This window comes from Frieseomelitta varia, unplaced genomic scaffold (genome assembly GCF_011392965.1).
Source record: "Frieseomelitta varia isolate USP_RPSP 00005682 unplaced genomic scaffold, Fvar_1.2 scaffold_823, whole genome shotgun sequence".
Lineage (NCBI taxonomy): Eukaryota > Metazoa > Arthropoda > Insecta > Hymenoptera > Apidae > Frieseomelitta > Frieseomelitta varia.
Genome location: NW_025110616.1, coordinates 439,667 through 466,383, shown reverse-complemented (window position 1 = coordinate 466,383; position 26,717 = coordinate 439,667). Strand labels below are relative to the sequence as shown.

Sequence of the window (26,717 nt, the reverse complement as noted above, 5' to 3'; positions counted from 1 at the left end):
CCCCCCAAAAAAAAAAAAAAAAAAAAAAAAAAAAAAAAAAAAGAACCGAGTGAAAAAACAAGAGGAAAAGCGTCTTACCTTCGACTGATCTTGCTGTTGCAGCAATTGTTCCCTGAGCAGCTGCAGTTGCAGGATCATCTCGGAGAGCCTGCGCTCCTTCTCCGCGAACGTTTCCGCGCAGAGGACCCTGTGCAACGCGGACGCGCCGTCCTGCTGTACCTGGCCTTCCGCGTTCTGCATCCTGCCAGAGGCCGGCGGCGAGGGTGGCACGCTGTTCGCCACGCTGGCGATGCCTCCGCTGCAACCAGTACACCATCAGACCACGGTCAATTACGCTTCACCTACGTGCGTGTGCGTATACGTATGCACGTACACGCGAGAGGGAGAGGAGAGAGAGAGAGGTCTCGCTCTCTGGTTGGAGGCGAGAGAGACAAAGAGAGATGCGTAGAAAGAGAGGAGAGGAAACCTACAGTAGAAAACAGTAGTGGTAGGTAGATCGGCCACGTACGAGGCTATTCGCGTGCGAGCAAGAGTTTCCAGTGGCTGTGCCGGGCTTCTGGAATGGGATAGTGGTTGGCGTGCATAGGGCCGGGAGCCAGGTGAATAATAGATAGGGTCGCGGCCGCGCAATCACGGTAGCCCGAGTGTTTGCCCCGGTGATGGGGTGCTCTCGCTCCTTCCTTCCTTCCTTCCTTCCTTCCTTCCTTCCCTCCTTCCCTCCTTCCCTCCTTCCCTCCCTCCAACTGCCAACCTTCTCTCCTTCTCTCTCCTTCGCTCGGCCTTTAGACCGACCACCGGTAACCAGTTCGTTTCGCTCTCGCTCTCTCTCTCTCTCTCTCTCTCTCTCTCTCTCTCTCGCGCGCGCACCTTTCTCCCCCCATTCACCCGTTCCAACGCGGTTTCTTCCCCCTAAAGTGCCCTCGTGGTCTACGCCCGGAGCTCTCTCGTTCCTCTCTCCTTTTATACCGAGGAAAATGGACCACGAATAAGTGATACGGACGCATTGTGCGCCGGAGCGGAGGCTGCCCCGACGGGCTCTGCGCCCGAGAAGCGAGCACACACGAGAATCGTGAAGGACATCGCGCCGGCCGGGAGGATAAGGACAAGGATTGAAAGAGCCGCGCCTTCCGGAATCTGGGGCAATATATACGGCTCGCGCCTCCCCCGAAACCGTATGGCGTTTCTTACGGGGTCAACGGTTAAAGGGACGCACGAATTTTAAAGTTTTCCTTTTTTTTTAAATCCAAGACCGTTTCGTGTCCGTGATTTGCTCGTCAGACGCTGACGAAAAGCGACCAGAGGGGAGAGTAGACATCGATAAAGATTCCATTTCTTTCCCGACTCATTTTCTTTTTTATTTTTATTCCGTCGTGAATACCGTCTTCTATTGTGTACCGCGCAAGATATTCACTTTTTTCTTTTTTTTTTCTTTTCAGCGGTTGTAAAAATTGGAGTATGGAACAGTAGTGGCCACTAAAAGACCAAATGATACAAAACGAAAATAACTTTTACAAACTCGTGTTTTTTTTATTCGAAAATATTAATGGATTTTCTTCAGTATTATGTGCGATAACCTACGGTAAAAGGAAATAAAAAAGATTGAAAATGAGCAAGTTGTGACTTTTTTAAACTCTTTCGCAAACTCGTGTTTTGTTATTTTGAAATATAATTAATTCTGTTCAGTATTATGTGCGATAACCTACAAAAAAAAAAAAGAAAATAAAAAAGATTGAAAATGAGCAAGTTGACTTTTTCAAACCCTTTTGCAAATTCGTGTTTTGTTATTTTGAAATATAATTAATTCTGTTCAGTATTATGTGCGATAACCTACAAAAACAAAAAAAAAAGGAAAATAAAAAAGACTGAAAATGAGCAAGTTGACTTTTTCAAACCCTTTTGCAAACTCGTGTTTTGTTATTTTGAAATATAATTAATTCTGTTCAGTGTTACGTGCAACAACCTACAAAAAAAAAAAAAAAGAAAATAAAAAAGATTGAAAATGAACTTATGACTTTTTGAAATGACCCTTCAGCTTTTCAGTGATCCTGGCGGCTCATTGACAAGAGAAAATCGCGCGTCGAACGAAACCCCGTTACCTATCGAGGAAACAAAGAAGAAGAAGCGTGTGTACGTACGTCCGTTATTCTCGCGCGAAAGATCCATACCGTGCGTGACTTTCTTTCACGCTTGCTTCCTCTCCCGATAATAACGCTCTCTTCTTCCCATGGTGGGCGGCTGTAAGACTCTATTCGCGCCTGTTGATACCTCGGTGGTATCAGGCAACAAAAGGTTCATTCTGTCGCTATTATCATCCCCTTCCTGCAACCCTATTGGCGAGGAGAGCTGCGTCGACTTCGTAGGACTTCTTAGACTTTCCGGCTGGCCAAGAATAGACGCGTGTCACTCGCGTTGCTTCCTTTGTCGCCAATTTCGCGACGTGCCGTTATTTTCGGCGGGCGCGCGGTTAAAAATAAGGTCACCTGCCGAAACCGATAAGAAGCCAATCCTCGAAACACTGTCCTTCGCCTTCGATCGGTTTGAATCTCGCGCGAGCAACGACCAGTTCCTCCGGTTGTATTCTCTTCTCCCCCCTGCCCTTTGGTCTTTCTGTTTCTGCGTCAGTCGTGCGTTTTATCGCGCGTAAACGCAACTTTCGGGCGACTGAACATACGTTCATTATGAAATTGATGATACTTTTATCTGCGGCTAGTGTACCCGACCGAGTATATATCACCGAAACGCTCACGCGCACGCGTAACGCGCATGGTGGAAGTTGGCAAGCCAGATGATACTCGTATCAAAAGTGGAGCGCGTAATAATAATGACGGATTTTTGTCACGCTCGCGCGCCACACGATTTCGACGCGGGTAAATGCGTTTGGTTTTTTCAATCTCTCTCGAGCCTCTTTAACTCCGAGTTCCGAGCCTCGCGTGCGTCTTCGCGTTCGTGGAAGCCCACCTCTTTCTCTTTATTATCACCGAGCCTCGATATCGAAACGATTGAGAAAAGTTTAAATTGTAAGGCCAGCCTTACTGCCTTACATCGGCCCAGTATCCGTTTCTTTCCACGGTTTTAACGATTCGCGGTACGCGGGCAGCTGAGGCCAGCGAATAATGCCGGTGTTGTCCGATTTAGTTTGAAAGCCCATCGCCGAGTATCTATGCAGAGAATGATTACAAAATAGCAACGCTCTTGTCGTCGAACAAACGAACATTGTCGGTACTCCGTGACTCTCTTACAAAACCGCCACGATCCCTTAACCGAACGGAAATTTATATCGAATCGTCGGTGTGAGGGAAATTTCCAATATAATTGTTACACAATTAGACGATTTGATTCTCATCAATCTCAATAAATAGATAAATCGTGGCCGAAACCACGTAGAGTTCGCGAGAACGAGAGAAACCGATGGACAAACGACAACGACGACGACGAGTTGGCGTAACGCGGGCAAATTTACAAGGTGGCCGTAAAGATCTTTATCGATTGATCTAGGATAGGTGCAATTTGCTCGTGTTCGCGATCTGTCGTTGAAACAAGCGTCCCCCATCCGCGGTCGCGTCCAGAATTGAACGCGCTCCAAAAAAGCGGGTGAACGTCACGTAAGTGCGAGCTGTCGTACACAGTTGGCTGAATTTTGGAAGAATTTTGGCCGTGGTGCCGGCGCACGCGGCGTGTGGGCAGCGGATTGGCACGACAACGCTCCTCGTACGCGCTTGCCAAGTTCACCGGTCCGCTTTCAATGGTTACACCTCGAGGTGGATCGCATTCTGCCACGTTTCCGCTCGCTTTTCCAACGAACTCACGATGTTGCCAGTCGGGGAAGACACGGTCCGCGCGTGAGTGACAGTCATCGTTTCAATCATCGAGTGGATCTTTTTCTTCTTTTTTCTCGATCGTCGAAATCGTCATCGTCGGATCGATGATGCACGTGGATGGAATCACACGCGGCACCACCCGTCGAGTCATGAGTTTTATTCTCGTTTTAATTCGGGAAATGAAAATTGCAACGAAAGTCGAGTAGTGTATCGTAGTTATAGTATTTTTAATTACTTTACGATTTCGAACCGCTCGCCGCGCACGTCGAGAATTTTTTCTCCAAAAATTGTAATATTCTCTCAGCTTTGAGTAAAACAGAACAGGCAAGACGGATAATAAATTTGTTACTTCTCAATAATTTCTATCCAGTGATATCGAGTACCGACGAGTTCGAAAAGAGAGCGACGAATTATTGTACACGGGTATATTTTGGTCACTCGTTATGGTCCGCAATCAGATTGCCGGTGCCAGTTACGAACAAAGAAATGGACAAAATCCCAACGTTATTTAACAAGCATAACTTTTCTAACGAAAAGATACACGTTTGACAAAGACAATCGCGGACGATAATCAAATCGAATACACGTATGCACGTTTAGTAAATTAACAGAGGTTTCTCGTCAGCCTGTACGAAAGGAGTTCGCAGCCGAGATGATCCGACCAGTCATCGATCGAGACGGATGGCGATCCATAATTAGCCACGTGCGGGTGATCTTCATACTCTGTATCGTCGACGTTGTACATTGTGCGAAGGATGTTCAGCGAGGACGGAAAAAGCTCCGGCGTGGCCGCCGCGCCGATACAAAGAATCAATTCATTCACGGGCATGATTACATGCAGCAATTATTATTACGTGACCGGTCGATATCGACTTTTAATATAGACTAACCGCGCTCCGCGATAACTTACACGCGCGTGTCTATCTCTTCGTGTTACCCGCGATAAATTTCCCTCGTTTCGCTGAACTTTTTTTCTCTGCCTTACCGACCGGCCTCTTTTCACAAACGATGCGAACGTACATACGTACACACGTATATTAGTACAATACCCCGACATTCTAATATTCTGATAAAAATTCCAATTTTCAAAATTGGACTCTACAACGGTCGAGGCTGGACGAAATTTTCTACCAAATCTCGAAGGCAACGCGTGCTACAACCACTAGAACCACTTTTTCTCCTTTTTTTTTTTTCGCAAGCTTATTCCGCAACTCGTTTTCCAACAAAGTGGAATTCGCGATTTTTAATGTCCCGTCAGTGTTGCGCAATTTTTATCCGCGGACTAGAGGCCTTACTTTCACTCTGTACGACGACATAGACGACATAAACGCACGAAGAAAGAAAAAAAAAAAAAAAGAAATTCGTCACGCGCGAGAATATTGCCCCACTTGTGTTTCGATGGTAATTTCTGTTGCGTAATTGCGCGAATCAGACCGATCGATCGACGATAATAATAATATAAACGGAGCAAATACTTTTCAATTCTTCGACACGTGTGACACGTGGTGTTCTGGACGTTTTTAATTGGAGACGGGGCGCAGACTGACTCGAGTCGACTCGTCTCTCGATTTCTTATCGTCCACTCCTCGGATACGTTTCTTTGTCGCCCGAGTCGAGGCAAGTCGGATATTTTCAGGCTCTCTTTCTCTGTGGACCCCTTGTTTTTTTGCCCTCGGCCCTCCCTCCCGGTCTTCCGGCGACTTCCTTTACGCTCGCGTCTCTTTGTATTTCACGGACGGATCTCCCCCCTTGGTTCGGTAACGAAGAGTCGGTTTACGACTGGAATCTGTGGATCTCTCGCCCGTTCCATCGAACAATGGACGCTTTTGTGGCCCACTCGCGTGGCCGAATTTAAGCGGCCGACGCTTGACGAACGAAACAGGACAGAACGAACGTACTCGCGCCGCTGTCCGACCTGTTGAGCGCGAAAATATCAGTTCCTCGAATTTCAGAGTTGATAACATTCCCTACAGCTCAGGTACTCTTCTCTCCATTTGAGAGTTTCTCGCGACAGTTACTCTCCATTTTTCTCTCTCAAACAGTTGAGAGCTCGCGGACAGTAACTCTCAGAAGCAGCATCCATTTGCGAGAAATACTCTCGAGAGCAGCAACTTCGCGGCAGTTTTACTCTCAAATGGACAAGTACCGTTAGATGCATTGGGCATTTAGGGGAAATTCTATTTCTATATAAGCGCCTCAAACGCAAATCGAAGATTCAGAGTACAACGGCGGATTAAAGACGCGGCGATTGCGACATTCGTGACGAGCGCGTCGAATGGTGCCACGAGCGACAGATAGAACCGAGACAATCTCCGCTAATTAAAAGGAGATACAGGTTGCGTAATACGCGAGAGTATCTACGTGACGGCGGCAGAGCACCGCGGAGCTGGTGAATCCGGTGAAACAGGAAGGAACGCTCGCCAATGGAGCCGGCCTCATTCCCCCCCCACCCCGGGGCTGACCGGCCACTTCCTGGCGCCGTTTAATTAATGCTCGCCCGCTATCGCGACAGAAACGGAGAAAGGAAAACCGTAAATAGCCGATACAGCTGGTGCTGCTCTCGCTGCTCGACGGTTTGCTAACGTTACTCGAGAATACCTCGGCTCGATCGATTTCTTTTCTCATTTTTACGAAAGACTGACGACAGAAATCGGAGCTGGTAGTGGTAGTTTTTGCGAAGCTGTGTGAAATAAAGGCTAACTGACTAACCAGTGGGCGTTGTGTCCGGTCGGCGTGGAGGAAGGTGGCGGGCTGTTCCGTCTGTTGTTGGTGGTATCGTCCTGCAGCGACAGCGATTCGCTGTTCATCTTGCAGGTTAACCTCTTCAGCACGTCGTCCATCGATCTCTTGCTCGTGACGGTTGTTGCGTTGCTGCCGTTGTTGTTGTTGTTGTTGTTGTTGTTGTTTTGCGTGACGGTGTTGTTGTTGTTGTTGTGATGAGGATGACTGGGGTAGTAGGGGTCGACGGTTAGGGGTGTTGGCGGCGAGCCGCACTCCGAGGAGCTGGCCGGTTCCACGACACCACCCGACGACGACGATGTGTTGGTGTGGTGATGGTGGTGATGATGATGGTGGTGGTGGTGGTGATGGGGGTAGTGGTAGGAGGCGAGTGCCTCCTGGCTGGACAAGACGATCCTTTGTCGCTTGCTTTGCAGGGAATTGGAGGACGGCGATGGCGAGTCACGAAGATCCGGCTCGCTGGTGGTCGCCGGCGACGAACAGCCGGACGACTCGCAGTCACCTCCCCTCTGGTGAGGGTAACACTCCTCGATGTCGACGGGGGTGGCGCGACCCTCTTCACCGACGGCTATCTCGCCACCGGGACCACCGGTCACCGACGAGGTCGTGTCCTCCTCCTCCTCGTTGGCGCCTGCCACTGTACCCGTGCCGCCCCCGCCCTCCGATAGCTTCGTTGGTGGTGACTTCCTCTTTGAGGACATCCTCAATCTGCAACGAGACAAACGAAAACCGAAACGGTTAGCTCTTTCACGGCTATCGCGAGCGGCGTCACGTCGCGTACCGTCGGTTTATCACCGTCCCTGCGGCAGGGAAGGTGTGGGGGGAAATTAAGACACGCGAAGGATCTTTGCTCGCTTCTTGCTCTTGCGAGAGCAAGCTCATGTATCTCGCGGAGTGTTGTGTCGCACAGGCTGTGTCACGTGGTCACGGTAGCAAGGTGCAGATAACTTAATTTTTTGCCTCTCTCTGTTCTTCGCGCGATACGCGCCAGATACTTTGTTTTCTAGCGTGTCGCATGGAGTGTTACGCAACGACTACAAAGTTGCAACCGTATCGCGCAATGGTCGCGGAATTATCTCTGCCGTCGTTGAATGTATGTATATGTATATATATGTGTGTGTGTGTGTGTGTGTGTGTGTGTGTGTGTGTGTGTGTGTGTGTGTGTGTGTGTGTGTGTGTGTGTGTGTGTGTGTACTCGTGAATCTAGTACACACAACGCACGTGTCACGGTTAGTGCTACTATGCCGATCGCCAAGCTATTCTCTCTCTGTCCATACGATTCAACGGTGGCGGGAGGGAAGAATAACGCGCGGCTAAGTTACAGAGTCAACTTTGATCTTCGTCTTTGTACCTCCTTGTCAAGGCCCAGCGGCAGGCAAACAAATTGGCTCCGAACTCTCATTCTCCCTGAACCGAATTCAGAAAGAAAAAAGGAACGCACGAACAACAGACACTTGACAACTGTATCTGTGTATCTAATTTGTGTCACGCCTTACTCGCCATCTTCATTCAAAGAGCAACGACCATGAAACAAAATTACGTTACACACCATACTCTACGTGTAATACATACGTACACGTATCGAGTACACTTTTGTATCGAGAAGTACAGGCGTCGTTCCAAAAAACAATTACAGCAAACCTCCATAACGGTCCCTATTACCAATCTACCTTCGACCCATCCCCTAAACTCAATTCAAAGACAGACCAGACTGCAGGGCAGGCGACCGGAGAATCTCGAGATCGCCTCCTTGCACCTATTCGTCGTCTAAACTCTATCTGTCGCTAATTTAGCAACGGGCTAGCCCGGGCTGGTCCACCAATTTCCGTCTCCAAATTACCGAATCTAAATCTAAATTTCTCGACGGGGACGGTCCCCTCCCGCCGAGGGGGGAGGCGAGTCGGTGCCACTCGGTGCGGTCGAATTACGTAATCGAACATAAGTCGCAATAATCGAGCGTGAATTATTGTTGTGCGCGCGTGTTGTAACGCACGGTCTCTGTTCGTCAATCGACGCGCCAGCTAGGCGGAGGGCGACCGGGGGGCGACTGCTCGGCACGATTATCTTCGAGTTCTGGTAAAGACGAGGTTGCGAGGTCAGCTCCAAAATCACCAGATCAGCCGATATTCCCGAGGTCGTGTCTTTCATAGGAATCTGACCGTTTGTCTCGAACTGTCTCGAAATTCGATGGGATCTCGAATTGATCAAAATTCTTTCCAACATTCACCTGTGCCCAGTCGGTCGATATCCATTTTTCGACGACGTTCGCTCGCAGTCAGCGTAGCGTAATACGAGTACTGTCGAACTCGATCGGACAATCGTGCAATCAACAACGTATAAATACATTGTAATTGTGTGGTAATCAAGCTTTCCCACAACAAAAGTGAAACAAAGTGACGACTCGGGAGGGAACAAACCCCACAGAGAATTAAAGTGGGGCATTATTCACGGGAATGATTTTCATTGTTCTCCCAAAGTAGCAATCAATTACGTTATTGTTAATGTTTCGCAATACGTGGTAACAATGCACGCACGTGTATACATACGTTCCAGAAGTAGTGTGTTTCGTAGTGTTTATTTATAGAAATATATCGGAGCGCAAATTAATTTCATCCGAGCAAGACGAACGAAGAGCGAAGATCCACACAGAAGTACAATGTTCGTGACGCAACGTTACTGGTATCGTGATCATCTTCTCACTTGGTATCGCTTTGGTTCTGAAGTAATTAACAAGTGGAATAGTTTCTGGGGAGTTGGATTATTACCATTTGGTTTCACGTACGAAACAAACGAAACGATATACCGATCGTGATCGCGAATCTCACGCTGTTGTTTCCATCTTTCGTCTCTGGGGAAGTAACGTACAATTATCTGATGCCGCGAAGCGGTCACGGTTTAAAAATCCGGAAACGAGATGATTCCACGGATCAGGTCGGATCGGCTATTCTCGAATTTAAAAAATACGAATTATAGATAATTCGACGCGATTAGCGTTGTTTCGTACACGAGGGAAATAGAATAGCTTCCCTGCCTTGCAAAGCGCGAACGTAACCGTCTGATTTCACTGAAACGAACAACGGGACAAACGCTAACGATTCTCTTCACAATTATCGAGGACGATAACGATCATCGATGCAAAACTTTTTGAGAAAAGTGAGACAAGTTCCCCTCGTTCTTCATTTTCAATTTTCCCGAGAAATTGTTCGGCATCGATCGACAGTTTCGATGAACTTTCGTAGCTTTCTTCCACGCGTGGCTGAGGGAAACGATACGAAAAGCGAACAAGCGTTTCCTCGCGAGCATCTGGCGATCGTTCGTGACGAAAGAAAGAAAAAAAAATCAGTGCGTCGATAAAGCTTTTCACCGGCGAGAATCGAAAGAAACGCTTGAAAGAATTGTGGCTGAAGCTGATGGAACCGTCGAAAAGAATTCTAGTCGTGCGTTTCAGCAATATGTTAATCGACGTTGTCAATATTCGTGGGCAGGATAATGTACACAGAAACCAGGGACAAAATTGCTCGTGCTGTGAAATATGAAGTTTGAACAGGTCCGATCGAAGCATCATGAGCAGATCGTGGTCGAAAGTCCATAGCGTGTCCTCGTTGATCCCGGACGCGAGATAATCAATGTCCGAATTTCTTCTCCGTTCGTGTGCACGAACACCGACACGCACGTTCGACACAAGGCTATTTTTACGGCCGATTAGCTGTTTTTAGCACGCAACGTCTAAATATCCCCGTACTTGGTTGGATTCTCATTCGTCAACCGTGTCTACTGCCGGCAGCCAGATTCTTTTTCAAAGCGTAGAGAGAGACTCGATTGCGCAAGCCGGCCACATTTTCGTCGCTTTGGAATGTCCTTCGTCTTAGCCTTTGCCTCTTCAGATAAGATACGAAGCGAAAGGTTGCACGATGCGTTGTACTGCGACGTCAGAAGCGTCGAACGAAATTTAGGGACGTTGCTGCGTCTAATTTCGACGAGGCAAGGCACACGATCACACGTCGTTTATCGAGGAAACAAACCGATTATTGGTATCGAGGTGAAAGCTTTGAAATTCACTCGGTTTCGTTCTCGAATAAAATATATACAACCAATGGCGGACGAAAGTTTATAGGCGACGAGCCACTATTCAGCAGCTTGCGCGCAAAACCTTGTTGCACCGTTATCTCTCGGAATGAAAACTTCTGGAGAATGGGATCCGCTTCTCTGGACGAAAATGAAGCTGAAGGAGGAATAGAGAAGCGCAGAGATTTTTGACACGGAAACTTGGCTCTCTCCCTTGGCTAAAGGAGTTAACCAAGTTTTAGTCTTTTAATTAAAAAGGAAGAAACCGAGTAATTTGAACAGGCTCGTATAAAGCTAAACTCTTTAGCCCGTGAAACGCGCTCAAAGTCCGGCCGCGGCGTCGCCTCGAAAGAAGAAAAAAAAAAAGGAAAAAAAAAGCAAAAATGTCAGTTGCATTGAAAAAGGTGCAAGTAGGGGCTGTTCGATGGTTTTAAATAGGACGCGGCGCGCAGAAGGCAGAAAATATGTACAGCAAAATCAATGCTTCTATTTATATCGAGTCTCTCTCTCTCTCTCTCTCTCTCTCTCTCTCTTCGCCGTGGTTGTCTTTGCACTCAAAGTTCTTTCAACCGGAAGGCGGATCTTATCGCCGACAGATTATCACTTTCATTAACTGTTTGACTAATTTTCTAAAAGCGGATAGACAAGAAATCTATTACGAATTCGCGGAAGGCTGCAATGAACTCATTAGCGGGGAATACTTTGACTGAAACGGTGAACAGTTTGATTTATCGGTTTACCACGTTGCGAGCGGAAAATTAAAGTTTTTAAAGGGAAGAGATGGCCACGAAATGTTTAACACGCTGGAATTTCTATTATTCCAATCAACGTGAAACAGCTGTTTGGATAAGAGGAATATCTCCAATCGTTCGCTTGCCTATATTTTTGGAAAAAAATAACACGATCTCGTCGCGTTCGGGTTGTTCAACGCTGTTGTTCATCTTCCAACGAAACATTTTCTTTTAATTACGTTACACGTTACATTTTATACACGTTGTATCGTTCGAAAGTAGAATCAAAGTGTATTTTGTATTTCTAAGTATATTTCGTTGAAAAAATAAATAGAATACAGAAAGAATGTAGAATAAAAGGAAATATTGGGGCGTACCCATACTTATGTCGTTTTTTCAATACTGTGCAAAATTTTATTTTTTTTTAAGAGTTAATGTAATTTAACAATAAGCACATTAAATGTCGACATATTTATAATATATTAAAATATAGGTTATGTTATAATAAGTTAAATTATTGTCACTAAATGGCAATGTTTGATAAACTTGAAGAAAACGACATCTTTGGGTACCTTTAATAAAATGTAGAACAAAATTTTTTTACTCGAGGCACCGTTTTCGAAAAAAATTCGTTCGAAAATTTATCAAGTACACTTGAATTTGGTTAATTCCAGGCGTATCAGAAAAGACAGTTGTTCTACGTGCAAAAGTAGGTCAAAAATGTATAGAATAAAAGTTTTCTACATCTGCAAAGCTTAATTTTCAAGAAAATAGACTTTGAACACAGTCTGTTAAAAATCGCCTTGATAAAGTTATAAAATTTTTTATAATTGCTGATAATTATAACGAACGTAGGTTGCACGTAAGAGGAATAATGAAATTTCAAAGGAAAAAATTCTCGAAGATAGAGGCAGTCGTGAGTCAATTGACACCAATTGTCACCAAATACAATCGTCGAATTATTATTCGAATAATTCGGGATATAATTGTTACTGCTCCTTACGAAAAAGTTTATAAAAGGAAAATTTTTCAAGAGATCGAAATTATGTATCATTAACTTCTATAATCATACTGTACTTGGTGATTGCTTCGAACGAAGTCACATATTTGAGAAATACAATGCTAAATTTAATCATTCAAACAGGATGATTATTTCCAATACTACGCCATTTTATTTGATGTGACACTTCGCTCTTTCGTAAATAAATTGCTGGCAGATGATAGAAAAACTGTTTTCAAGGGCATTGTCATCGAACATTCGTCTCTCCGATTTTCGAATATTCTCACGTCTTCGAAAATTCAGCAATTTATTAACAACGTAAGTGAGAATATTTCCGATTATCGTTACACGTTCGTAGATCTGCAATAACTGAGACATTAGCGTGGCGAAATCGGTGGCGCGTGAAATCCCGACAACGCCGAGCACGTTTCACGCCGAATCGATGGCTGCCGAGCCTCGTTTCTGCGTTTCTATTGTCTGAAACGCGACGCTGATTGCGAACGGATGCTAGATTTCTCGCGGCGCTAGTTTTCGTCGTGCTCGTTCGCTCTCGCAGGCTCGGCCAGCGTCCTTATAGAAGAGAAGTGTGTGTATTTCTGTCGCGTGGGACAGAGTGAGGAGCGGAGGAAGAGGAGGAGGACTCGCGCGCCGCGTAATTACTTCGCGAATACACGCGTAGATCCTCTAGCCTCTCGGCTGTCTAGAAGCCACGGGGAAACGAAAAACAATATGGAGAAACGGGGAAGAAAAGAAATATTTTTAACGTTCGACAAGGCATCGATACGTAAACGGCGGAAAGTGAGAGCCAGACGTCGATGGCGCGAGTTTCCTCGAACAGTCGCGTTCAATTTATGAAATTGGCCCAGCTACTGAGTAATTCATCCTTCCTTCGACTCTTCTTCGGTTTCACCATACGAGAGAGAGTCTGTCAGCTACCGGGGCGAGCGTCAGGCGACATCCGAAGTTCGATCGATACGAGGATATTAATGAAGCACAATTCGAAGCTCAGAGTTCGCGCTTTGAAACACTGCTCCTCCATAAAGCGAGGAGTTTGATAACGGGTCCGACATCGATAAACCATGGGCTCATCCGTTTCGAACGCGAGATAAATCAGCGAATCTCTCTCTTTTCTGCTCGACAAGTGTCCTCTCTCTCTCTCTCACACACACACACACACGCACACACACACACGTACACAAATATAGATAGCCTCTCTCACTCTCTTCTATTTGTCGTTCATTCTCTCTCCCACTCGCTGCCATGCAACCTCCATTCATTCAGATACCGATTCATTAACTTGCTGAAATGAGCAATTACACAATTTTTTACGCCGCTCTTTTTTCCTCCACGCGGAAAAACCAAGGGCTTCCCTCCCTCGCAGCTGGAATCTCTCGATTCTGCGACACAACGATTCCGTCATCGACGAGACACGAGTAACGATCGGTAACCGGTCTAGTTTCTCAATAAAAGATTATAAAAAAATAGACGAAGAAGAAGAAGAAGAAGAAGAAGAAAAAGAAGGAAGTGAAGCAATTAATTAGAAAAGAATCGCAGACTCCACCATTGTATCGGAGGAATAATGATTGGGAAACGCGAGCTCGATCGCGAGTTCGCGGTATTAATCGGCGTTATTACGACTATCGTAAACGAGTCATTACGAAATCTCGGTTTCTAGATCTCGGTTTCAGAGTAGTGAACGAACAAGAGAGGAGGCGTTTCTCGACGTACGCAATTATCGTACGTTCTCGACGCGTACGCAGCCGAGAACACAATGCCGCTCGCGCGGACTTATCTGGAAAGGTCGAACATCCCGAGTTACATTTATTACATAGATAAATCATCGTCGCCGGTACCCCGATTATTATGGCTGTGGCCTTAAAACTGTGCAACTGCATCTTTACGTCGCGTTCACTATCACTCGCTTCCCGTATCGGGTGGAGACGAAACGAGAAACGAGAAACGCGGAACTCCAGATGAAAATCATCAAAATAATGAGAGAGAGAGAGAGAGAGAGAGAGAGAGAGAGAGAGCCTCTGTTTTCAATTATCTCGCGCGCTGCGAACGCGACGACACGTGATTGTTATCGCTTCCCTCGTGATCCGTGCATTGTAGTTTCTACACTTTTCAAAAAATCGACCGACGAAACGGCGAGATCTGTCTTTTTCTTTTTTTTTTTTTTTCCAGGGTCGCGGTTATTCGCGAATCATGACACGCGGCGGCCCATTAGTTCGATTGGAGCTGGCCGCGTTGGATGTTATAAATTTTAAAATTCCCGATTCGATGATACATTATTCAGTTGTACTTCTATCGCGACGGGTAAAATTAACTTTTCAATTTCGGGTATGACATCGAAGCAGAAGGCAGAATCATCGGTCGGTTGCTGGAATTCTAATTGAAAAACTTTCAGCCGCATCGGACATACAGGGTACAGGAATTAATTTGGAAGAGATACGGGCAAAGTTTGGGTTTATAGATTTTCCACGGAGATTTTATCGATAGTCTCGTTAATATATCGACTCTCCCCCCCCCCCGGGTGCGGTTTCAATTCCAGGGGTGTTTCGACGATTTTCCGAAAGGCTACTTTCCTCGAGCGAGAGCTTTCCAAGTCGTCCACAAGCGGAAAGCGAAGCCGCTCTCAAAGCCGCGTAAACTCGAGCGAGGAGGCGTCTTACTTCGAAGACCGTAATTAATAAAGTTGGCTCGATCGACAAGTCAAACTCGTTTCGACCTGAGAATTCAATCGTACATCCGTGAACTTCTGAAACACTCGCGCGAAAAGATTCAAATTTTCGACATTCGAAGAGCAAGCTTCTCACCAAATTTCTCTGACGCGTTGATCATCCAACGTTGATTATCCTCAATATCACGATAACACTTGGTAGACTTCAAACATCACCAGACACCAATCAAAGTTCACTACAGTTAAACTTGACATTGTCGAAAGAAACCAATAACAGCGCGAAGGGGAAGCGTTCCGCCAAATTTTCCACGAGGACGCTGCGTCATTCTCTCGCATGATGAGAACAGAAATCGTGAGCCGGAAACAAACGCGGTTCGACGACATGCGGATAAACCGCGTTTCACGATCGCACGGTGATCCACGTGACGTTTCCTCGTGGCCACGAGGCGAACCAGGCCAGTCGAGCCTGCGCCACTTCGCCAATTAAAAAAAAAAAAAAAAAAAAAGGGTTTAACCTGCGTGCGTTTACCGGCGGGTGGAAAATTTTCTCGAAACGAACACGTTGGCGTTGTGACGCCAGCCAGAGCCGTAAGCCGACGCTTGACTTTCTATTAGTGGCACAATGGGAGCGTGGTTTTTTGGGGATGCAGCATCTGTTCGGGCTCAAGTAGCCCGCGCAGGGGTGGCGATATTCTGTTCTAGAGCAAAGGAGGAGGGGCGGTGAGGAGGAGGAGAGAGCAGAAAGAGAAGAAAGATTCGAGCTGTGTGACTCGACGTCGACTTCCGTCACCGACGTTCGTTCCTCCGGCCTTCGTTCCCTCGCGATGCACACGAGACGTCCTCGGGGACACGCTCGTCTAATAAGGGACGAGCGGCCGGTGACGTTTTACTCGAATAGTGGACCCTTCGGGGAACGGACGTTTCCTCGAAGCTGCTTCGGAGGAAACGGAGCAATTGAGGAGAAATACAAAGCGCCAACTCGCGATCGATACTTTGCATTATATATCATGGGTGTCCGAGCAATTTTAAATCTTCTGGGCCTCGTTGGGGCCGACAAAAATTTATTCTTGCATATATTCTTTTCTCTCGGTTCAATGTAACTTATATATATAGAGACAACTTTTATAACGAAACGACACGTTGATTAGAGAAAATATATTTATATTTGTTGTGAAAATTTTCAACGAGAACACCGAGAACGCTTGTCTTTTAGATACCAATTCAAATTTTTTCAAAATTTAACTAAATTTAACTCGATATATGTAACTAGAATATAGGTTATATTATAACAAATTAAATTTGTCACTAGGTTGTGTTATAATAAGACATATTAAATGTCGATATATTTAACTAGAATATAGGTCATGTTGTAATAAGACACTAAATGTCGATATATTTAATTAGAATATAGGTTATGTTGTAATAAGACACACTAAATGTCAATATATTGTACTAGAATGTAGGTTACGTTGTATGAAATTAAATTATTTTCACTAGATTATAATAAGGCATGCTAAATGTCATTACATTTCACTAGAACATAGGTTATGTTACAAAACGACACACTAAATGTCAATATATTTAATTAGAATGTAGGTTATGTTATATCAATTTAAATTATTGTCACTAGATGGCAATATCTATTAAACTTGAAAAAAACGACATTACTTGTTGATAATTATAACGAACGTATACATTTGTACGAAGCAATAGTATAATAGTATAATATCTGAACAGGCCTATAGAGGAAACTACAATAACGACGTAAGAAGAACAAAAGAATTTCAGATGAAAACAGTCCTGAGCCTTGACGCTTAACGAATTCACACAATTCGGAATAATTCACATGACCCTTTAGACTTTTTACTGCTTCTTACGAAAGTTTAAAAAATGGTGGACAATATTATCTTTCCACAGATTGAAACTACGTGACATTAATTCTTGTGTAATTATAGCAAACCGGCAATGCACGTAAACGAATATAGAATAATTAAAATTTTGTGTTAAATACAATTTGAATAATTATGTACGAATGATGACGCCTCGTAAATAAATTGCTGGTAGATGATACGAGAAAAAGTTCGTCGAGGGCTTAAACTTGACAAGAAGATGTATAAATCTGGATTAACTGATAAAGAGGGGAGGGGAAGGGGAAGAACAGAGAACTCGTAGAGATGACAAAGGGAATACGCGTGAACGCAGGATCATTCGATCGGCGCGAGAAAAACTAATTTCGCGAGAATGGGAGCGAGATTGAAATTCATTATCGTCCCATGGAACGATGGAACGCGGACGGGTGCGCCGCCGAGTGCTTTATAATTAAGTCAAGCAAACGCTGATTACGCGACACATTCGCGGAGGAACGCGAAGGTATGCGAAGCTATTGACTAATTTCGTCGGGTGTCGAGGCCCAAGGCCCTTCCGTACGCGGCGCGCGTACAATACGCGATAAGAGATCATTAATTTACTTTCACTGTTCTCGTTATCTCAATTATTACTTCTCTCGCTTCTTTCTCCGACGACGGGAAATTCTTCACACCGGGGCGAAGAGAGACGAAGAGCCAGAGGAAATAATACGATGTCGAGGCACGAATCGTTTGAATCAACGTTTACACGTGCCTCGTTGAAAGAACGAATGGAGATATGTACCTTCGGTCGTTCGGTGGAGAAGCTGAGACAACGGCTGTATCGGTAGCCAAGTTCGTTCAATCGGATCTGAATTCCATTCGGTCGTTCGTTCTTTCATTCAATGGTTCTCCGAACCGTTCGCGGTAATAATTTCGACGCGACGAGGGGAACGAATGTACGAAGTGTGTAATTCCAGTGCCGAAAGCTCGGAGTGATGACCCGGTTTCCCTCGACCACGTGTGACCACTTCCGTTCCTCGAGAGAGTCGATTAATTCTCCCCTCGATCGCTCCTCCCAATCAACTCAGTCAAACGGCTGAAACTGCACACAGGTGTACGTACGTACGTACGTATATGTACACTGGGAGAAAACGGCGAGCCACAAAGAGCCACGTTTTCGCAAACAAGCGAAAGGGTAATCTTTTCCAACGAGAAGTTCAGTGGTTCTCAGGCTCTGGTTCGTGGAAAATCGAAGGAACCTCTCACGGGGGAGGGCGGGAGTGGGAAAACCTTGGCAAGCTGGCGGAGAAAGCCCGCTATCGTTAGTATTCTTTATAGGACCGCCGTGGGATATGCTCTACATAATGGAGTCCCAGCTAGGAGTCTCTTCTTTTGAAGCCGGCGTCGACCGATCTCTTGTTTATGTATGAGCGGGCGCGGACCACACCCGCCAAGCCACGCACACCGACGCCGGAGCGTCGTGTCGCGAACGAGCGTCGTCGTCAGGCACGTCGTCGCGGGCGCTATCACCGCGTCGCAGAGAGGCTAGCCAGACCAGACCAGCCAACCTCGTGAAGCTGTCCCCGAGCTTTCTCCACTCCACGACAGTTTTCACCGCGAGAGACGCGAACAGAAGCGACACGAACAACCACATTCACGGAATGTTGCTCCAGTACAACCTCCACCCGTACTTTCTGTAACAGCGACTCTTGCTTCTTCTGCCTGAGAATATCTTATCAGATATATACCTACGTCCACCTTTTTCCACTTTTCAGAGGGTCTTCTCCACCCTTTCGCTCTCCACCCTTCTTTGTTTCGTCGCGTGATCCGGAATTTTTCTTTGGAGAGAAGGGATCTAATTCGGTTGATTTTGAAAAAATCGTCGGCTGCCGGAGACGAGGTTCTTGATGGATTAGACGAGGTTCTTTGTTTAGCCGATCGTAGCCGAGGCGGCTGATGTATTCCTCTGGACGTTTCGGACGCGGCAACTATTATTGTCGCGGCTCTTTGGACGCATGCCGCGTCTTTTGTGCCGTTGCTTCTCGATATTCGCGGTTAGGCCGGCCTGCCTACCTCGTTACGCTGATCAACGAACCAGACTTTTGTTATTGTAATAGGCAACGCTTGGCTCTGTGTGTGTTTAGGAGCGTGCACGTGTACGAAACACGCAGGACGAGGTTTAGTTCCTAGTAGTGTTATATAACTGACAATGAGATAATTGTTAACACTCCGTAACCAAAATTTGGAACGATGGCAACATTGTTCCTGTTTAATGGTAATTTACAATTTAGGATTAGCAATTGTTTCTGACTTCTATGTACAATGATAAATAGGCAAAATGGGAATCGATCGAAAGTTCCAATTGTGAGAAATTTTTTGCTTACAATACTTCAGTAAACTTTCCTTTCCAAACCAGAATTTGGTACGGTTGTAACGTTGTTTTCTTTACGGCAGTTTACAATTCAGAATTAATCCTTTACCTCCTGACTTGAATTTATTATTAGCTAATAGCTCTGACTTTCTCTTTTTATAATTTGTTAATAACTATAATAATGAACGTATACATTTCGTGTTGTACGATGCCATGTACAATAGCATAATATCTGAACAGACGCCTACAGTGAAAGCTATAGTAACAATGTAAGAACAAAAGAATTTCAAAAGACAGTCCTAAATATATTAATTGACATTCAATAATTTACATAAACTAGATATCTTATTGCTTCTTACGAAAGTCGAAAAAAAAATGGGTGAATAATACAAAGATCGATGTATCATTCGTGTGTCATTAACTATATTATACTTGTTCTAACAAACCCCCAATGCACGTTGATGATTGCTTTAAATTTAAACGACATATGTTAGAATGATACGATCAGCGAAATTTCGTGTTAAGTTCGAACGATTATTTTTAATCATTATTTCTACGTCATTTTATTTGAAGTGATGTCTCGTAAATAAATTGCATAGATGATGCAAAAAAAGTTTGTCGAGGGGTTAACAATTGTTTGATCTCTACAACGATAAATAGATAAAATGGAAACCGATGGGAACGAGATTGATGATTGAAAACACCAATTGAAAGAAATTTTTTACATACACTCCAACCTCAGTGAACTCTCCTTAACCAAAGTTTGATACGATTGTAACGTTGTTTTTTTTTTTTATGGTAATTTACAATTTAGGATTAATAATTGTTTGATTTCTATGTTAGATAACGACGATTTCTATGGTAGATTTCTATATTTCGCCAATGATAAATGGACAAAATGGGAATCGATGGGAATGAAGAATCGACGATTGGCAGCGCCGATTGAAAGGAATTTTTTTCATACGATACACTCCAATTTCAGTGAACTCGATTCAGATCCTCGAACGCGTCGGTCGATCGTGAATTTATACGATTACACGCGTTAGATCACACGCGCACGCGTTCACGCATCCTCACTAGCCTAGGTCGTAAGAACGTTCTGGCCTATATAAACGTCTGCATGATATATTGCTTTTACCTGATTTCAACATTCTGCCGAAAGTCCGAAATCTAGCGCGAGATCACGCATACCGAAAGAAACAAATACTCTCGGTTGAGAGAGGAATATTTTAAGAATGCTCGTGACTTTCGTTCATAAACGAACTATTGGAACTGTCGTTTCAGCAATTTTTTTGAAACTCCTTTCCCAACGAAGAGAAGTTTCTTTCAAGACGAGAGAAACTGAGGACCTCGACAAAAAAAATGCAGCTCCATTTCTATCAACTTTGAATAAATTAGAAAAGTCTATATATCGGCGTTGGCCGAACGTAACAGATTTCAAAACAGAACAACGACTGAAAGGTATTATGTATTTTCACGTGACGAGTTTTAGTTTCCAATTTTCAAGAATTTATGGTAATTCGAAAGAAACGAAAGACCTCGAAGCAACGCAATTCTATTTCTACTTGACATTGAATAGAAATCAGAAAAAATTGTTGCATTGACCTAGTATCAAAAAAGGGAACAATAACTGAAAGATATGTATTTTCACGTGACGAGTTTTAATTTTTAATTTTAGACGACTGTCTAAAAATCGCGAACTGTGTCAGACTCATAGAAACGTAGAATATAAAAACCTCCTTCTTTTCTAACAATAAAGAACGCAGTCTGTCAGTTTATCATCGCTCGATTAAATATGGAAACATATTTACGTTCACGTACATTTACATAGAAATGAACGTTCGCACTTTTTGCAGACGTCGATATTCTCGAGTCTGCTCATCATTATCTATGTGGAAATATCTTCACCTTCAGTCAATGCACATTTCAGAGCCTTATAGAAAGACTGTTTATCAAATGGTTAACACAGCACTATGTCACGACACTTTGCTTTTTTCCTGCCTTATGCAAAATGGAGGCAAATCTGGATCAGCAGATCGCTACTGACCAAACAGTACTAAACGCGGCTTCGAAATATAATAAAATGTAATAAACTTGCTCGTTTGTTATTCGATTCGAATTAAACCAACATCAAACGACATGGAATATCTTTTTATATCATACCGTGTGATGTGGAATATTTTTATATCGTATTATGTGACGTAGATGTAGAATATCCTTTTACACTATACATACACTTTACTATTACTTTATTATATAGTAACTTTATATATTAGTTTACCTGTACTATATTATATAGCATATAGTATATTATATTATATTATTAGAGTATATAGTATATATATATATAGTATATATTATTATTTAGAGTATATTATGTTATATTATTAGAATATATAGTATATTATTATTTAGAGTAAATTATATAGTATATTATATAGTATAGTATATTACACTAGTATATTATAGTATAGTATATTACACTAGTATATTATAGTATAGTAATATACTAGTATATTATAGTATAGTATAGTATATATTATTATAGTATATACTATTATAGCATAGTACAGTATTAGTTTATAGTGGAGTATATATTATAGTATATATTATGGTATATTATACTATAGTATATTACTATATTACTATATTAATATACTAGTAATATACTAGTAATATATAGTATAGTATACTATATTACTAGTATAATATATAGTATAGTATACTATATTACTAGTATAATATATAGTATATTATATGATATAGTATAGTACTAGTATATTATACTACGAGTTATATATTAATAGTATACTAGTATATTATATTACGAATTATATATTAATAGTATATAAAATACTAGTATATTATACTACGAATTATATATTAATAGTATATAGTATACTAGTATATATTAACACTTGTTATATATTAACACTTGCAACTAAAAAACGTAACGAGTTGTAAGGTCTTCGATTGTTTCTCGGACAATCGAAACGCCAATGACTCGATCTCTCAATCGAAATCGAGGGAACGTGGACAATGATGTGACCGAAAGAGATCCGCCAATTAAAGGAAAATCGAAAGAACGAAAAAAAGTGGGGGAACAGAAGAAAGAGCGGCGCCTCGGTGCAGCGTGTGCGGTTGCCATTAGGTAAAACCGATTTTTCACGACGTTCGATAGGGAAACTAAAGGACGCTCGTCGATCGTTGCGAGAAATCGTGTGCATCGAAATCGCGCGATTTCGCGAAAACACGTATGCATGTAATTCGTAAACCGATACATGTACGACTCGATTCGCATTCGATTCGATTTTGTTTGTTTTGCCTTTGATGCTGGAAGCAACGCGATGGCGCCCCCCCCCTCCCCCCCCCCTCCTTCTGATCGATCCACCAACGCGAGATTATTAATTGAAGAAATCGCGCTGCGCGTCACCGTCGATCGTCACTGTTAACTCGATTTTCTGGACCCGAGGGAGTTTCAAACGTTGATTTGGTGATCGATGCTCCGGGTCTCGACGATTTCGTCGAACCGTGTTTCACCCCTCTCTCTCTCTCTCTCTCTCTCTCTCTCTCTCTCTCTCTCTCACGGCGGTTCTGAATTATTATTGAAATGCAAATTGTTACAAAGTCGCTGTGATCGATTTGTAATTCGAGATATTTGCTTTTGCCGAGACTTCGCTCATTTTGTCGCGAGTATTTTCGCGAATTATGAACAGGTCACGACTGTTTGTACAGATCGGTGTATTCGTTTCTACATTGACATTCGACCACGAGATATCAGCATTGAAACTGTAATAATTTTCGTACGATGATAGACTTCGGTTTGTTTCAAAGTTTGACAGCCACTGATTTCAAACTGCATCGTGTTCGTTTCATTCTAATTGCAAGATGCTACAGATGGCAAAGTGAAGACACTTTTCTTCTCGAAAATTGTCACAGTGTCTAAAAACATTGACAAACTCTTCCTCACGACTGACTGTGATCTACAATGGATTTGAAGACTGAAACCTCCCCTTCACAATCTTTGGAAATTTACTGCCGCGATCCTCTGCCGCCAATTCATTCAACTTTCAATGTCAAATGGAAACAAATATAAATAACAACGAAAATGTTTAATAAATTATAAACTTCGGTAAAATGACGAAGAAAAATTACACAATTTACAAGGTTTCCTTCTGTTTTCAAATCCATTGTAGATTCAGTCATGAAAAAAAAGTTTTCCATATTGTATTTTTACATGCAACAATTTACAACATTTTTGAGAAGAAAAGTGTCCTTGCCAATTAGCCGCCTGCTAATATCTTGGAATAAAATGAACGATGAATTTTCGTGCAAGTGAAAAGAACTACAAACTTTAAGATCAGTCCACGTTTAGTACCGTAAGATTTCTTTCTACAAAATTATAACAGTTTTAATATTTAATCCTTATAGTGCCGAACAACGATACATTAATTTATTACTTGATACATTCGTTTCTTAATTCATTGCAATTTGGTTTGTCTTTTACAGAACTTTTATACCTTTTCTATGCCTAAACATTTGGTTTCATCAACTTTGCGCGGTAATTCTCATTTGCATTTCGGTTTAGATATTTCATAACTATTTTGGTCGGAGCTAGAAGAATTCGTATTAAAGTACGAATATTAATGTACGCTTGCTGATGTATCAACAAACGTTTGTTCAACGTAAAAATCGGACATCGACGACTCTTCTAGACGCCTGTGTATTTCGAGATCGGCTCGTACGTCAAGGCAGCATCCCGCATCGTTCGCATCGTGCGTTCGAGAGAAAAAAAGATTCGACGATCAGCCGATAACAGATAATCAATAGTATGAATAGCCAGACGTCACAAGTGACTCGACCTCTGGTGTCGAAGAAGCGGACGGAGGATCGCGATCGTCGCGTTTCCGGCTCGGTAAACGTTGCGAAAGCGAGTTCAGCGATCCCTGTCCCGACGAAACCGGCGAACGTGTCCTCCGAATACGCAGGAAGCGTATTTCGCTCTCGCGATACGTTAGAAACTGGCATGGTCCTCCTGGTGATAAGTCACTTGTGATAAGTCGCAACGTTATGGAAAATTTGCGCATCGATTACTCGTAAATAGACATAGACGCTTTTTACGACACACGGTTAATGTTACAACCGTTTTTTCGTTGTTTTGTCAGAGGAGTTTTTTTTTTCCCTGACCGTTTCGCTGTGCGACGACCAACGACTAACATACATATTTCTTTGTCCCCGAGATTTGTTTGCCGACGTCTCTGGTGCCAGACGTTAGAGAACTTTGATTCAATTTTAATCATAAAGCGGGCTGTGAATTTGCGACTTGCACAATGAAAAATGGATTAAATTTGTGCCACGTCTGCCCACGCGCATGTTGCGTTTATTAGGTTGTAGCACGTAGGCGTTCGAAAACAATTTCGTTCGACCAAGTAGCTACTGTTTCTTACTCCGTTTAGCAGCGGATCGTTCAGGCGTGAAGGAAGATAATCTATCCAGCTAAGTAGATATGACACAATGAAAAACGAATCGGCATCGGTGATACAATTTCCAAGCTGTCGACAAAGTAGAAAAAAAAAACGTAATTAATGGCAAAGATCTGACTCGATAATCGCAACGGATAGAGTATCGGTTTGTCTGCTCGAATCTCTCGATCTCGCGCGAGGTGACACCGAGGTAAAATTTCGTTAAAATTTATCTTCTTCTTCGTTAAAATTTCTTTCTGTGTCTTCATCGTTTCGATTGCAAGTGACAGTCCAAACGGAAATTTTCGCGCAAACGCTGTTGGAAATGATCGGAACACGTTGATGAATATTCACAAAAATCTTTACGTTGTATGTCATTAACATTAGAATTACCACAAAAATGGTCAAAATGACCAATTTTAGATAGACGCAGAACAATCCATTTGAAGGTTTAAATGATCAACTGTGTAAAAAGTATTGTGTTGCAAGGTGTATGCACTGTGTTACAAAGTTTTTCTACTTTCCTCTTTTTTCTCTTTTTACTTTAATGCCTCTGATGGAAACTTTATGCTCCCAGTCGTTGGTAGTTTTTGTGTTGAAACGAATGGTAATACAATACTCACAACTACTGGACAGGCGTGATAGATGTACATTTATATACATATTCAGAAGCAACTGAAGAATATTGCAACATGTACAAAACTGCAACATGTACAAAAAGTTACGGTTAATAATTATTCTCGTCCGTGATTTCTCTACGATTTGGAATCTATTGGAATCTGTTCAGCTCGAAAAGTACAAAATTGCATGAAACTGCGTTATTAGAAATATCTGCAACATGTACAAAAAGTTACGGTTAATAATTATTCTCGTCCGTGATTTCTCTACGATTTAGAATCTATTGGAATCTGTTCAGCTCGAAAAGTACAAAATTGCATGAAATTGCGTTATTAGAAATATCTGTAAATAAATATCTAAAACTATAATAAAATAAAAACTGCCTATTTATGCTATTTTTAGATTCAAGTTAACTCTAGACTAGGTTTCGGTTCGTGTGATTTAGATTTAATTCTGTAAACAAAAGATAAGACGGATAAAGTATTATAAAAACAATCCATTAATGCAGTTTTCAAATTTAGGTTAGATTTCGGTTCGTGTGATTTAGATTTAATTCCGTAAACAAAGGTAGATAAAGTATTATAAAAACTATTCACTTGTGCAGTTCTCAAATTTGGGCCAGGTTCGTGTGATTTAAATTTAACTCTATAAATAAAAAAAAAAATAGATGAAGCAAAAACTATCTATTTATGCAGTTTAGGTTAGGTTTGGTTTAGTTTCAAGTAGGTTTAGGTTAAGTGATTTCGGTTCATGTGATTTAGATTCAATTGAAAAGTAAATAATCGAAAGAAGAAAGCTTCGACATGAACCCGCTATGAACAAAACCAAGCGCATTGTAAATTGACAAAAACAGAAACAGCGCGATCGCGCTGCGTGGCACTGGAACTGTTAAAATCGTCGACACGAGCTCTCTTCCGCACGCGATATCTCGACGACATACAAAAAGAAAAAGAAAAAATCGCGGCGGAACAAAAGATGATTGGAGATTAGGATATCGTAGCTGATGGACCAAGTTGGAACAAAAGTGAAGGAAAACGGCTGCGGCGGCAAACGCAAAGGGCGAAAGAGGGGCAAGAGTAGAGATCGGAGGGTCTTCTGGTCGAGTGCGGGCTCGAGAAGAGTGGAGCCATGTGTTCAGTGTCAAGTTGCTCGGATCTTCGCCTGGTCCTCCGCTTCGTCCTGCTTCGCACGCTCGGAACGATCATCGTCAACCATCGTCGTCCGCGCTGCGCTAGCCTGGCATTGCGCGCGCGCGCGCGCGCTTTCACGACTTTTGCCCGTTCACGGAAACGCAGAGCACAAACGAACGCACGCACGCACGCACGCACGCACGCACGCACGTTTCCAGAAGAATTGGGCACGGGTAACCAAACAAAGCGCGAGAGG

The 26,717-nt window shown here is 43.1% G+C and overlaps 1 protein-coding gene across 3 annotated transcripts in view; it reads right to left on the bottom strand.

The window, feature by feature from the left end:
• Nucleotides 1-26,717, bottom strand: part of LOC122536361 (transcription factor SOX-5) — a 166,596-nt gene that overhangs the window by 52,829 nt on the left and 87,050 nt on the right. For all 3 annotated transcript variants that reach the window (XM_043668675.1, XM_043668676.1, XM_043668674.1), the window contains exons 2-3: nt 6,528-7,265; nt 79-298 (exon numbers count right to left, since the gene is read on the bottom strand). In XM_043668675.1, coding sequence (XP_043524610.1) covers nt 79-298; nt 6,528-7,265 — 958 coding nt within the window. The remainder of the gene's footprint in view (nt 1-78; nt 299-6,527; nt 7,266-26,717) is intronic.